General features: G+C 39.9%; 3 protein-coding genes across 4 annotated transcripts; 2 read left to right on the forward strand and 1 right to left on the reverse strand.

Moving 5' to 3' along the window:
• Positions 1 to 5,581: 5,581 nt before the first annotated feature.
• Positions 5,582 to 7,092, reverse strand: ankrd39 (ankyrin repeat domain 39). Of its 2 annotated transcripts, none has more exons than XM_022755947.1 (4): positions 6,694 to 7,092; positions 6,364 to 6,467; positions 6,062 to 6,190; positions 5,582 to 5,957 (listed from the first exon to the last, which is right to left on the reverse strand). In XM_022755947.1, exons 1-4 carry the CDS (start codon positions 6,785 to 6,787, stop codon positions 5,811 to 5,813), a joined length of 474 nt encoding a protein of 157 aa, XP_022611668.1. In that variant the 5' UTR covers positions 6,788 to 7,092; the 3' UTR covers positions 5,582 to 5,810. The 2 variants fall into 2 exon arrangements, with proteins under 2 accessions (XP_022611668.1, XP_022611660.1); XM_022755939.1 differs by having other exon boundaries at positions 6,062 to 6,265.
• Positions 7,093 to 7,534: 442 nt separating this feature from the next.
• On the forward strand, positions 7,535 to 12,695 carry LOC111228031 (BTB/POZ domain-containing protein KCTD9). Its single transcript, XM_022753810.1, has 12 exons — positions 7,535 to 7,700; positions 8,022 to 8,143; positions 8,227 to 8,270; positions 8,369 to 8,465; positions 8,555 to 8,613; positions 8,716 to 8,844; positions 8,982 to 9,049; positions 9,146 to 9,241; positions 9,329 to 9,478; positions 9,991 to 10,096; positions 10,179 to 10,312; positions 11,087 to 12,695. Exons 1-12 carry the CDS (start codon positions 7,653 to 7,655, stop codon positions 11,201 to 11,203), a joined length of 1,170 nt encoding a protein of 389 aa, XP_022609531.1. The 5' UTR covers positions 7,535 to 7,652; the 3' UTR covers positions 11,204 to 12,695.
• A 455-nt stretch (positions 12,696 to 13,150) lies between these two features.
• Positions 13,151 to 13,679, forward strand: gnrh1 (gonadotropin releasing hormone 1). Its single transcript, XM_022756439.1, has 3 exons — positions 13,151 to 13,294; positions 13,385 to 13,483; positions 13,632 to 13,679. The coding sequence occupies exons 1-3, from the start codon at positions 13,157 to 13,159 to the stop codon at positions 13,677 to 13,679; spliced, it is 285 nt and encodes a 94-aa protein (XP_022612160.1). The 5' UTR covers positions 13,151 to 13,156.
• Positions 13,680 to 15,281: the final 1,602 nt, after the last annotated feature.

Here is a 15,281-nt window from a genome sequence, read left to right on the forward strand (position 1 = left end):
GTTGTGGCTTTCCGGGCCTTTATGCTGGCTGTTGTCTTAGGCAGATTGAAGACCCTTTGTGTGCGTCAGCCCCTGTCCTGAGTGGCAGAGAGGAACCTGCTGGGCTGCGAGTGGAGAGACAGGAATGCGCATATGAATGGGCTAGTGTGTGCTGGGCACCTACTGACAGAGGGACGGCGAGCCTCTATGAGTCTTAGTTCATCAGCGTAACCATCTTGTTCAATTACACGTGCAGCCCGGTGTTGCGTTCCCTGGACATTCACACTGAATGGGAGTATTGTCACTGCTGTTGTGAATATCTTGTTCAGTATTGTAGAGAGCTCTTAACAAATGAGGTGCCAGCTCCATTGTTTTAGGTGTGAATGATTACCCAAAGTGCAGTTTTATTTTTTCTATTGCATTCCAGTCATGTTCTCCTTGATATCTAATTTCAATGTGGAATTCGATTTATCAGATCTGATTCACATAAGTACTTGCAGGATCTTGTCTTTGTGTTAAGTCAGCTTCTTATGCTCCAATACTAACAGTGCATGATTAAACCTGACATATCAAAGGTTTTAGATGTACATCTCTAATCTCCCAATATCCAGTTGCCTATAAAATATTTTGTCTGACCACATTAGTGAAGTTTTGAAACCTAAATTTTTTTTTTTTTTTTTTAACCTGTCCTTATGTTACAGCATTTGAAGACTTTGAAGGGCCTTTTTTTTTAAAAAAAAAAAGTATTTTTCTTGATCCTTTCCTTTAACTTCATCATTGGAAATACCTTGCGTCATACTAGTACATATTATTATATTGGATTACTATTACTAGCATTACAATATAGTGAAGTAAAAAGGACTGAACTGTAGTGGAGTAGAAGTATAAAATGGGATAAAAGGCAAATACTACTATTTTAAGAATTTCCTCAGTTTGTACTTCCCACTACTGTGCGTCACACATTAATCCTGAGCACTCACCTCAACATTAAGTTACGTATTGATGATGCTGGCTGTCCCTGGCGTCAATATTCAACACCCACATTCAGATTTCACATCATTCTATAGTGACAAAACAAGAGGAAAACTTATGTGTGACATATACACTATAATGTAAACGTTTAAAAAACTAGGAAAGCACAGTACAGCTGAAAGACATAAAAATATGATGGACAGCCATGGACCATGAACTCACATCAGCAAATTTAAACACTAAATGGTATTTTATCCAAGTGCTGCTGTAAGAAGTCTTCAAATCTCCGTCCTTTTGAACCACAGTCTGTATTAACTTAACAAATTCTCTCATCACCATAAACTACACAGGTAAATAAAAAAAAGTGGAAAATATGCAGATTAAAACTCAATAGGTTGGACGATATGTGCATGTGAGCAATTGCTCAAAAAGCTCAAATGCACTGAACAAGAGGCAAACAGTAGGTTTATACAGTAGATTTGCAGAGTTGCTTTGCAGATTTGGCAGATGATACATGATAAGCTGATTTCTAACAACTTCCTGGTTTGATGGGACCTAGATGTATGATCCCAAAGCTTCATTAATTGTCCTCTGACTCATATGGTACAGCTTATGGGTTGTTTGTCTGGCCATGCTTTTGAGAAGATTACATCTCCATAATCAATAAAAAGAAACTTAACCATCCACCACAGGGTCTAAAAAAAAAATCATCTGGGAAAATAAATTTCCCCCCTCAAACGTACCCACAGTAGTACCCACATTGGAAAACTTTTTTCATGATTATGGTCGCAGGTAGGGACATCTTGACATTTTCCAGATGTGCATTTTTGTCCAAGTGTGGCCACAGGAAACCCAAATTCACATGGCTTCCATATCCATATCTACAATGTGGTTGAATCTAAACCTAAATCTAAAACTAACAAGTATGTTGATTACACCTACAAAAAAACTTGTATCACATGCTCCTACGTGTGTTGCTGCATCGCCTGACAAGCCGAATATTTTCCTTCCACAGTTGCAGTGCTGATGACCGGGGAGAGCTGAGCAGCAGCCCTCTGGACTCATGGCTCTCATCACCTGCTGACCTGGAAAGTGGGTCTGTGAGATCTGCAACATCACTTCAACCAGCAGACAACATGCTGCTTTGAAGTGGGAGTGGATCTAAATTGGATTATGCAGCATCTCTGAGGAGCAGCTCCTGTAGATTTGATTACACACGCCCCCTCACCCAACACCCACACTCCTTCTCCCCCAAACCAGATGAGACGGTGTGGGGCGGTCCTCCATGACAGAGTCTGGTACTGCACTTTTTAATGTGTGCCCATCTGCCAGCCATTTACCTGATTACTTTTGGATAACTCAGACAGGTCCGGCTCTGCCGGGGCAGCTGGGAGGCCAGAGAGCATTAGTTTTGTACAGGTGGACACAGGAAAGATAAGGACCAGATGACCCTTGTACCCATGAAAACAAGCACCCAGATTTCACCTAAATGGAGGAATTGACATTTGGCACGACCAAATACAATGGTGACTTACGTATTTTTAAATGTTGAACTACGCCTTTTTTTGTAGCCACAAAAACAACTAATTTTACATCTTAAACAAAATTCTTAAAGTGGAGAAATATACATAGAGGACAAGTTGTTCTTATTGTCCACTCTCTGGCTGAAGTGCTGTTTAAAATAAAGTCCTAAGCACTGACTACAAATCCTCCACACAAGCATGGCATACAGACCACCTTCTATTTCTGAAGAAAATAACATCCAGTGCTGGTTTAACTCTGGCTCATTATGGTGGAAGTGGGTTCCAGGGCCAGGAAGTTTCATTGCTTTCCAAATAAATCTCACTAAACAGAGCTGTAATCCAAATTCCTCGTCTTGTGGAGTCCTCTTCAAGTCCTCGCATTACATGAAAGCTCACAAAAGTCAGACATAAAAATGACGCTATATCTTTCTAGATGTTACTCATTACCACATTTGTACAGACAAAACCGAGTGAAGTAGCACGGTTGCGTGAAAGTATCTTTTAAATAAAAGGGGTGGAAAATGTTTTTTTTTTTTTCTGTCATAGCTGCTCATATTCACCCAGCAGAGGCACGTTTCTGATTGTTTCCACATAAAGGGGCAAAGCAGCTCTCAAATTCAAACCAGCTCATGAAAAATTATCAAAAACGAATGAGGCCCTTTAACATTCCTCCAGGTTTTACCGAGTGACACAGAGGGTTTTCATTACCTCGCTCACTGCTAGCAAATCTAAGACATCACCTTTGATTATGTTACATAGAACCTGGCAGAGGAACAATCAGAGGGTGCTGTGGGCGGGTGTGATAGTCTGTGTGCCGGTCAAAATTACTGGTTTGATTCAAATAGCATAATGTGCTTTTGTTTGTTGAGCCCTTTAGATAACAAACAGGGATATCTTCGAACCAATCTGCTCATTGACTGGTGAAAAAAAAAAGCCTGAGCCAAACACTGCTATTACTGACATGTGGCACTCAAGTCGGGTGATCCTGGCAACAGCTCCTCAGCTGTGTGGAAGGAGGAACTTGTCAGTGAGCGTAAACAGCTCTCTTGGCTCAGTTCTCTGAGCTAAAATACCCCAATCCCACCCACCCACCCCCCCAACCCCCGACACCCCATCTCCTTGTGCTGTGTGGCGTCAGCTGCAATGAGCTCCAGATGTGGCCTGGCACCCCTCCAGTCACAGTGCTGGATGTGGTTTGAAGGTAGTTTGGAAACACCACCCACCAGCGGACCCAATGAAAGTTCCTCAAGACTGCAGCGAGAGGTTTCTGTCGTGGGTTCGTATTTGTGCGGACTGCGGGAGCGCAGAAGAAGTGCAGTATTTGCTCTGCACATCTGTGGAAGGCTGAGGGGAAAATGTATCTGCCTCATATGTGCATGTGTTACTTATTGAACATGCTATGAATAAGTAAGTAAGTGAGACAATAGTTGAAAGTATTTCCATCTGTTTCAAGAGATATGGAAATATCAACATCCTTTATTCACCCCCGGGGTTCCATCCTTTGTTCCCTTTGCATATAAATACCAGTTAAAAAAGCATTCAGTAATGGTTCTCCCTTTGATAACCTAAGAAAAGACGAAGCATCTCAGTGAGAGCAGCAAGACAAAAGCTAAGAACTGATAATCCTTTAAAAAAAACTTTAAAAATTTAAAAAATATTCCAGTACAAGTTTTCTTTTAATAGACCTATTAAATATGTGATGGTGAAACAATTATTTAATTTAGCTTAATCTTCCATTATAGGTCACAATGATACACAAAGAGGCATCAAAACCAAAGGTATTACAAAACAGGAGCCAGAGGTGGACAGTTGTGTGGTTTCAGGTCATTACCTCAACAAAAACACACACTATCAACTGTCAGCATCTGCTCCCAGTGCAGAAAAGTGTAAATGCTTTACACAGGAAGCAGCAGGCCGCAAGTCTTTGCTAAAGTACAGAGACAGAGACATAAAATTAGTATAGTAGAAGCAGCTGAGACATGTTACTAGCAACAGGTCAATGTATCATTACCTGAAATTTTAAGCATTTAAGAAAAAAAAAAATCTGTTGCAGTTTGACTGATTGGTAATTTCCTTAATACACAGTAAATAACCCAGTACGGTGTTACATACATAACTTGGCTGAACTGTGGTGTCCATCCATGACGCATTATTAGAGTGATGCTTTTCTCTCTTTCTAACAGTCACTCCGTTGAGTTTTCCAGCAGTGAGCTGAGAGGATCGAATGAGGTCACTGTGTGTAGGATGCCAGCTAATTCACAGTGTACTGAAAAAAAAACATGCTGCTTGTAAGACAATAGCTCCCCCTGCTGCGAGAGATTAAAAAAAAAGCCCAGGGAGGATCATGTCATATAAATTTGCCAGACAAAGTTAAACAAATAAGCCTAATATTAGGGAGATGCTAACCTCCAGTTATAACACACACTTCTGTGTCAAAGATGGCACATGTTCAAAGCATATCATTACTGCTGCGGTGAGGGCAAATGCTGGTGTTTGAAGTGCACTGTGCAAATTCAGTTTTAAAATCAACCTTTAAAATCACACCACCCACCAGATGTAATTAGCAGTAATTTCGAAGAGAAATTTCAGCACTCATAACATGACTGTTGTTCCTGTTCCTGTATTGAACTTCTAAAAATCTGTATGGCAGGCTAATTCCCCTGTGAAATCATATCAACTAATGCACATTAAAGTTCAGTGTCCCTACACAGAATCACAATCTGAAGATTCAGCCATTAACACCACATCAGATGGTGAGGTGCAAGTATTCACTTCATTTTTCCCACTGATCAGTCACATCCTCCTGTTTCCTCATCACTTATCAGCTCTTAAACCCCAACTGAAAACCTCAGTTATAACTTGCTCAGGAAAACACAAAGGCTGATGTACTTGTTTTTCTTAACGGTCATGGTCAATGATTAGCAGAATCCAGAAATGGCAGCCATAATTGGTTAATTAAACTGAATTTTTATATTTTATTTTTGACAAATACCTGGTAAGAGTGCAGCTGTAGCAGACAGTGGAAGCTGGTGTTATGTGGCAGGTTTTACAGGTTTCTAAATCTCAAATTGCATAATTACAGTATTAGACAAGCAATGAACTAGAAATCAAAAACAGGATGATGTTTATTGTTTAAAGCTAGAAAATGTAATGTCGTGTTGACCACTCAGTCGCTTTTTTGGCTGATGTTCAGTTGAGGAAAAAGTAGCCAAGGGTAGTGAATCCAGGTCGACACGATCCTGACGTAAGTGGACCTCACCTCATATGTTTTGAGGTCATGTTGTCATTTGTCTGATCTTAGCAACTCAGCATGCTCCAGATGCAGTGTGTCTGTAGTCACCCAGGTGGTTTTAAGAGCTCCTGCAGATCTCCCTGCTGTGCCAGCTGGTACGGTAGCTGCAGCCTCTTGTTCATCTGGCTGCAGAGTGCTGGACACTGCTCAAGAAGCAGCTGACACACCTCTTCATGACCCCGTTCTGCAGCCTGAACCAGCATTCAACAGAGTCACAAATGCAGGCACCTGTTAAATAATCATCAAACTATCTTTCTGGAAAGGTTTTATTGTGTTACTGCTCGCAACTCTGTACCTTATGTAAAGGGGATGCACCATCGTCATCACAGAGTATGGGATCTGCCCTGTGGTGTACAAGGAGTCTAACCACATCCAGGTGACCACAGTAAGCTGACCGATGCAGTGGTGTGGCACCGCCTGGTGTCTGGGGAGATGCACAGGCACCGTTCTCAAGAAGAAACTTGCACACAGCAAGATGACCACTGCGACTTGCATAATGCTGAGACAAAACACACAGAAATGAAGCAGCAATTTATAAACATGAGAACAGTGGACACTACAGCACTTCTAGCCAAAACATCTTCCCAACAAACTCACCAGAGCTGTGTATCCAGATGAGTCTCTCAGGTTAGGGTCTGTGCCCTTCTGGACCAAGGACTTAACCCTCTCCAAGTTCCCATCCACCGCAGCAGACCAGATACCTGCATAGAGCAATGACAAACAGTACACCACTGTACTTCACTGACACACCAGTCAAATCAGGAATGGAAATAACTGTTAGCCCAAGTCATTTAATGAAAAATGAAATATGCATCAGTTTGAAATTGGAGAACAACTTTAGTGAAAGAGAATACAAATATCTTGTATATGGTATAACTCTTATCAGTACCACTGTTTAACTCAGCCACCTGACACATGAATGCAAACCTCGTTCAAAATCCATTTCACTCAGCGTCTGGTAAACACTAGGAGAGGAGACCTGATGGGAGCAGCACGAGCAGTGCTGTTTGTCAGACGCCATGGTGTCAATCGGCACAAACAGGATAAGAATTGCCCCAGAATGATTCAAACCTAAAGCTGAACACTGCTAATTTTACTACTGGTACGAATTATTATGAATAGCATCATGCTGTTTGACGGCTCCTACGACAACTAGCTAGCTCCCAAACACACGAGCCAAAAAATAAAGAAACCATTGAATGTTTAAATAAGTAACAAAAATGTAAGAATTCAGACACATTATCCCATTGCTGTTTGTCAAACAAAACAATAACTGCAACTTTTCGTTGCAGCAGACAACCTGACGCATGAATATAGCGACGCTTGCGTGCGTGTGAACAATCCGACCAATCACTGAGCTGTGGTCAGAAGGCACCCTTCAGGTGCTGTCGGTCGTTCTAGATTTGTGTATAGAAAAAAAAACGATGGCACAAAACTTTTGCTTTGGCGGCATGATGATTATGAAAGATGAACCACTGCATTGGTGCAACTGTTCATTCCATGAATTTATGCATCATAAAAAACTTATACACAATTTTGATTATTAATGACTGATATGAGACACATTTCCCGTTCTCTTTGATTCCCTACAATGGCATGAATAAAATGCATGTATATAATTCACAGAAAAATAAATATAATATCATAACTCTATAATATCCACAAGTTCAGGTATGGTTATGGATTTAAAATATCTGCCTCTCAGCTTCGTTTACAATGAAAATATCAGAATCCAATTTTTCATGCTAGCTTGTGAAGGCATCTTTTGTCTCGTGTTGTTGTCTGATGCAGCTAGCTAGCCAGATTGATTCGGCAAACAAGTAGCTGACTGAAGCTACTTTTTTTTTTTATTATAACAAATTACTTATAACCAAAGCGCATAAAGAATGAGAAGAGTTACGTTATTCATTAACGGGACATCTAAAAATGGCAAGGTGGGTAACAACTCAGGCTGTTTAGTCTGAGAGCTTGGGCCGCAGAATGACTGGCTTTTTCCACTGAGCATACGTGTTTCATTATTATAGGTAACTAGTCAATTGTACATTGTAACTACTTCATATTATCAACAGAAGTCATATGGAGTCATGGCTCACTTTTTCCTTTATTACTTTCTTTCCATATGTAATTTAAACGTAACTGTTAGCTCACCGCTAACTGCGACTCATTAATCTTGTATTAGACAGGAGTGACCCATTTTGTTTCAGACTTCAATTCCTGACAACCCTCTGATCTAAAATACATTTTTTTCTTTTTAGGTTGTAGCAGTGTACGGGACCTTGTCCGACTTACTATCCGTAGCAAGCAATAAGTTAGGAATCAAAGCCTCTAGTTTATACAATGGAAAGGGTGGTCTTATAGATGACATTGCCCTTATAAGGTAAGCTCACACGGCAATAATAAATATGATGCTAAAACATAATGGACGAGTCAGCTCATTGTGTTTATTTGTGCGTCTAACAGAGATGACGACGTGCTGTATGTGTCAGAAGGAGATCCATTCATCGGTGAGTGTCGTCTTGTTGGCTGAAGGAGTCTCATCCGCTGTCAGTCAAAGTATGCACATGGCTTTAGCAACACTTTCCTCTTCTTCTTTATACCACAGATCCTCAAAATGAAGCCAAGGTTAGATCTGATCCGCATGGAGCACACACTGATTGGCTGACCCTTAATATTGGTGGGCGTCTCTTCACCACCACCAGGTATGCTGTGTTCACTAGTAATACACACATCACAAAAGATTTTAAGTTTCATTGCCTTCTTTGCTGACTGTGTCTGTTTTTGTGTTCAGGAGCACCTTGGTCAGCAAGGAGCCAGAGAGTATGCTTGCTCACATGTTTCGAGAGAAAGGTAAATTATGGCTACAGAGCGGACTTGCCAGTCAACAAGCATTTCTTTTTTTATGTGAGCCATGTAATTGAATGGGTTTTTGTCAACCTCTGCTTGCTCCAGATGTGTGGGGGAACAAGCAGGACAAACATGGTGCTTACCTGATCGACCGCAGCCCTGAATACTTTGAGCCTATTCTCAACTACTTGAGACATGGTCAGCTCATTATAAATGAAGGCATAAATATTCGAGGTAAACTTTTGACAAATCCTAAATGATGAAGTCTACCTGAATCGCTGTGAAGAGTTTCATTACATAAAATACCCACAACAATATCCTGATTTAGAAAGTAAGCACAGATTGGAAGCATTATCCTAAATGTCTTTCAGGTGTCCTTGAAGAGGCTCGGTTCTTTGGAATTGAGCAGCTTGCTGAACAGCTGGAAGTAGCAATCAAGGTAATAAGAAGTGTAGAAGACAAACATCTTACATTTAGTAATGTAATCCCTCACTTGAATGCATCGTTACTTACCAGATGTTTACTTTCTACACAGAACGCACAGCCACCTGAGGACCACTCTCCCATTTCCCGCAAGGAGTTTGTTCGTTTTCTGCTGGCAACACCCACCAAGTCAGAGCTCCGCTGTCAGGTACAACTTAATGAAAGTGTTTTCATTTTCCTCGTCATGTCACCCTATCAAGTTAAGATTTGACACTATCACTTTTATTGCTTTTAGGGACTTAATTTCAGTGGTGCTGATCTGTCCCGACTTGATCTGCGTTACATAAATTTTAAAATGGCTAATCTGAGCCGCTGCAATCTGACACATGCCAACCTGTGCTGTTCCAATCTGGAGCGGGCTGATCTTTCTGGAGCCAACCTGGATGTAAGTCTGAAAACTCTTTTCTTGTCAGCACTAAATGATTCATGTGCACATGCAATATCAGGCGACAGAAACTAAGTGCAGAATGTAGTCAAAAAGTTTTTTCCACTGTGGGGATGTGAACATTTATTTCTTCTAAGATGCATTTTTGTGTTATTTTTAATTGTTGGCCTTCTTGCTGGTGAGCAGTGGACCTGGTTTGCAGCCACCTCACACCTGCTGACCCATCAGTTGTGAGGAGGAAGGGCCATTCTGTTCTTAAACATGTTTGCCAATGTTACAGACCTGCTCTTACAGTCACCACAATGAAAAAATGACAAGCACACTGTTTTTCCTCAAGGGCATCAAAAACTCAGTAGCAGTGTAGGCACCAGGCGTGAACATAGCAAGCAGTATTTTTAAGTGTGGATCTACCAGCAGTCTGGCAATGTAATGAATTTCCTGTAGGGTGTGACTTTTTTCCCCATAAGCAATAAAGCATGACTTCATTTGATGTTTTGGTTTGTGTCTTGAAGGGTGCTAACTTACAAGGAGTGAAGATGCTCTGTTCCAATGCTGAGGGAGCTTCTCTCAAAGGATGCAATTTTGAAGATCCGTCTGGACTGAAGGCAAACCTGGAAGGTAATGTGCCACAATTTTTGATTAAAGAAGACCTCATCCCACATTCGCAGCCACATTTTAACCAAATGTTTTTTGTAACCAGGTGCTAACCTGAAAGGAGTTGACATGGAAGGAAGCCAAATGACGGGTATAAACCTGCGTGTGGCCACTCTGAAAAATGCAAAGCTGAAGAACTGTAACCTTCGGGGGGCCACTTTAGCAGGGACTGATCTCGAGGTGAGTTTAGGCTATCAGAGGGGATTAACTATAAAAAATGCTCATGTTGACTCAGTTGATAGCAACCTTTTAGGGCCAGAAAGGATGACATGGTTCTGATCTGATAAATGTTTTCATAAATCATTTTTAATATACTATATATTTGTGGCACATTCCAGACCTTTTGCCAAAATAGCTTTATCTCTGATAGCTCAGCAGCAGGATCCCTGGATTTAATCGTAATACAAGGTTTAACCCTCCTGTAGATGGATATGCAGCTAATACAGTGGATACAATGAATTCAGTCTTTTTTATTTTTATTGCAATTTAATGGTTCCGCCTTCGATTGATTTAAGTCTGAGACTTACTTTTGAAAGTAAATAAAAGTGTTCCTTGGCAGAGAGTTCAGTTTGATTTGGTTGGATTGTAAGATGAGCAAGTTTTTGGGTGCACTTCGCCTTGTGTTCATGTACAGGATTAGCTTTTTTTAACGTTAAGTGTTTCTGATAGTCATCAATTAATATATCAGATTTCATTAAATCTTTTTTCACTGTTTTCACATTAATAGTTCACACACTAAGATGATGGTCCAGTCTATAATCAATAATCATTGGTTGGAGCCCTACATAGCACTTTGTCTGGAATGAAATTACCAGTAGAATGTGAATGTTTTCAACCTGCATCTGTATAACATTAATAGTACAATAGGGTTCTTCTCTTAGATTGATGGTATTTTACCAAACCCATTTACTTCTCCTGTTTTACTGTTTTGTCCCTCTTGCCTTTTTTTTGCAGAACTGTGACCTGTCCGGCTGTGATCTACAAGAAGCCAACCTGAGAGGATCCAATGTAAAAGGAGCCATTTTTGAAGAGATGCTGACCCCTCTGCACATGTCACAGAGTGTCAGATAACTCAGCACACACCTCTAAGTCAGTCCAGTATGGGCCACAGAAGGCTTCTGTAATGCTCTTTTCCTCCAGTCAGCCTCTGCCATACTACCGTACTATCAATCTCTCTTTACCTGTCTGCACTACAGGTAGTTGTATGCACATCCCTGGCATTCCACCAATATTATGTTAGCTTTAAATATCTTGCACTAGAATTTATCCAGGGTTGATCATGTATGTTTGTATGGTAGGATGTTTTTAAATGTTCAGCTGCATATATCACCAAAACAAAGTCATATTCCTTGTGTATGTAGATGTGTCTGGATGCAATCCAGTGACTATACTGACATGTTACGTTAATGGGAGTCAAAATCAGATTATTTGTGTGCGGTAAAGTTCAGAGCACTGAGCTTCACTGAATGCTGCTGTAGCAGAAATCGAAGGGGTCACTTACCAATAACTGTGTCATTATATATTCCTTTTTTAAGTATGTAACTTAATTTTGCTGGGTTCAACATATTCTAAAGGAAGCAATGCAAGCCAAAGCCATACAATAGCACAGTCTAAAAGACTAAAAGTGATGTTAGTGCACCGTAAAACTAGGTGGCAGGCTAGTTATAAACACAGCTTGAGTATGCAATACATGATTTACAGCTGTGAGGTTTCTCCTTTACTATTTTTAAATATTGTGATGTTAAAAACACTTTCCTTGTTTTGCGCTCTGTGAATCTACCTCTTTTTCTTTTTCTTTTTTTTTTATCCAGTGTGTGAGTGCTCCACAGTTGCATGCATTTGACTGTGACACTACTTATTGTAATGTTTATGTATGCCATTCATTATTCTTACCATTATGAGGAAATGGTCCAGCTTGTCGTGCTTTAACAGAGAGCCATTTTTATGTGTTCATATTGTCAAAGTGGGTTTACCTGGAAACATGATTCATGTATCAATGTATATCACTTAATCATGCTTTGAAGTTATTTGCACAAGTATATGTTAACTTGTAACATGTTATACCTTTACACCAAAAACTTTGGTGCTTGTAATCTTATGTAAATCAAATCCAGCGCTTCCAAATCTTTCCCAAAAAAAGTCACTATTAGAGTGGGCAGGTGTCGTCAGCTGTTTTGTCTAGGGTCTCACTTCAGTTCTGACTGGACAGCGTCCGTTTGCATGTGTGAAGAGCTATACTCGTCTTTGACTGGTGAAGTTTCTCTAACTGTAGCTCAAAGCTGCTCCGATGCAATACTATTCACTCAGTTCAATAGTAGGTACCCAGCCTGTGAGAATGAATGATGAAGGCAATCATATTGTGTATTTCACCTTGAGCGTGAAAATCAATTGAAGAGCTATGGTTATTTATTTTAATACATCTCACTGAATGCAATATGCGGCAAAGATTGGTTTGTGTTTGAGAGAGGGAGTGGTGTCGGTCTCCCTATCTGTGATTATTGCACTCGACCGTGGAAATATATATTTCCATAAATGACTGTTATAAATAAACTACAATGAAGAACAAGAAGTCTTCTGACTCATGTGTTTCAGTTGGAAATGAATGTGTGAGTGTTTTTGTATGTTCAAAATACATCATAAAAGCAGCAGAAAATCATTGGAAATAGCTGAAAATGGTTGATAGTTTGTGGCCAAAGCATGTCCCAAGTGTAAGCTTTTAAACAGCTCTGCGGGTGGCCAGTAAGTGTAGCTTAATCCCACTTTGTGACCCCCCCCTGTAGTGAAGTGTTGGGTTAAGAGAAATGGAAGCATCACAGGCTTATATAAAGCTTGAGAAATAGTTTGCAGGAGCATTCACAAAGGACTGCATATCAAGAAATCAGAGACGCTGCCTGCTTTCTGCACAGAAGGTAAATAAATCAGTGATCGGTTGAAAACCAACAGATTCTGGGGTTAAACTAAAGGAAATTACTGGCATGTATATCTGTGCAAAATAATGTTTTTTCTTTTTTCTTTTTCCTCAGAATGGGTATGAAAACCTTGTCACTGTGGCTGCTGCTTGTAGGGATGTTACTGCCACAGCACCGCTGTCAGCACTGGTCATATGGACTGAGCCCAGGAGGGAAGAGGGAACTGGACAGTCTTTCAGACACACTGGCCAATGTAAGCATTTATCAGTCTCATGGCTCTTTAAACAGTGGATGTTCCTCTTTTCTCTTATACATATTCATTGTGATGTTTTCTCTTCAACAGATAGTTGAAGGGGCTCCACATGTGGAGACACCCTGTCGCATGTTGGGTTGTGCAGAGGAATCACCTTTTGCCAGAATTTACAGAATGAAAGGATTCCTTGTAAGTTTTACTCATTTGTCAACCTGTGTTTGGTTTTTCTGTTTATGCATCTCTCAATACTGTCGAGACTGACAGAGGTTTAACCTCATGGGTCAGATAAAGTTTGAATTTATTCTCACAGATTTTATCTTCCTCCCTTCTCTTTCAGGGCAGTGCCACTGACAGGGAAAATGGACACGGAACATATAAAAAATAATGATTACTTGATTCTACAATAAATAATTATCTTTGCATAATACAGTTGTTGTGGTTATTGCAAATCAGAAATACAAGCCACGTACACTTTTACTCTACTAACGGGTTTCTCCTCTAAATTTCTCTGTGCCGTAAAACTTAGATGTATTTCCTCAAATACAAATTCACCTCACTGTCATGATTTTATGCCCCAGCAGTTTCATAATTTCTGATGGTACACAACAGAACATGGCAGATTTGTGCAAGCAGTGTTTTCACAGAGCAAGAAAATGTCCACACTGCCATCAAAAACCCCTTTCATTGTCATTGCTGCAGAATAGAAAACCTGATTTGTTTTTGGTTCAGTTTGGCCAGGAATTCTAAAGTGTCAGAAATTTCAAAGATAAACACAACATAGTGGCTGCAGGTGATGATGTATGCAGACAAAAACTGGAGACCACCGAGTGATGGGTTAAGTTTTCTGAGTGTATCTTACACAGCTGTGACTCTAATGTGATGATAAAATCTGTCCAGAGACAAATAATTCAAAAACCACCTCCAAAATATTCAAAACCACCTCTGACATAGTTCCTGTTACAGTAGGTGTCTTCAGGATGATTACACACACAGACTCATAAGGTGAAAACATTGGTATCAACATGAGCTGTGTGAGTACAAAATGATGAATTGCAAAGGTCAGAACTTAAGTTTTTAATTCAGGATATTATAACACATGGTTTTGTTAGTATAACTGATAGTAATCGGTATTTTTGTGCATTTGAGTTCATGGGTTCTTTAGTGTGACAGCATTAGTTTGGTCTTTTAACTTAAGAGTAATTTACTGGAAACAAAAAAAAAAGACAGGTTATTGGTTCTTTTTTAACCCCAACAGCAGAGAAAACTGTAAAATGAGAAAAACAGTACAATTACTGGAACTTTGCCTTTTGTGAAGGTCAGGCATTTATTTATGATTGTTAAGGTTAGGGCAGGGTGTGTGTGTGTGTGTGTTGTGTGTGTGTGTGTGTGTGTGTGTGTGTGTGTGTGTGTGTGTGTGTGTGTGTGTGTGGTTCCACAGAGAATGACAAGGTTCCAAAATATTATAATGAGCTCATTTGATTCATTATGATGTATTCATTCTAGAACTGCTGCGACACAGAAGACTCATTTTACTGCAGACTCTGGACGGAGAAACACGTATATTGAGTGGAAATTTATTATATTCAGCTCCTGTCACGTGTTTCTTTGTCCAGCTGGTGTGTGGAGAGCTGACACTGAAGAAGAAGCAAGGTAAGAGTTTTTCATTTGACAAATCTTCAATTTCTATTCACTTGTATGAAGACAGATATTATTTTCTGTATGTACTGTACAAAAACTGTACTGTAATTTACATAGATTTAACCACCAACAAACCTGCAACAAACAAAGTATGACTTAATTTATGTTACATAATGCATTAGCAATAATAATCCAATAGTATGTGATAATAGGTACTATTCTGTCAGCATAATTACTTTTACTTTTATGACTAAATTTCTCTGACTTCCAGTGATATACTTGAAGCCAGACTCTTTGTGAATTCAGCAACAGTTTTGTTTGACAGCAGATGTAAAAGGCTGAAGTGCAT

Source organism: Seriola dumerili, unplaced genomic scaffold (assembly GCF_002260705.1).
Source record: "Seriola dumerili isolate Sdu_G_001 unplaced genomic scaffold, Sdu_1.0 BDQW01000017.1, whole genome shotgun sequence".
Lineage (NCBI taxonomy): Eukaryota > Metazoa > Chordata > Actinopteri > Carangiformes > Carangidae > Seriola > Seriola dumerili.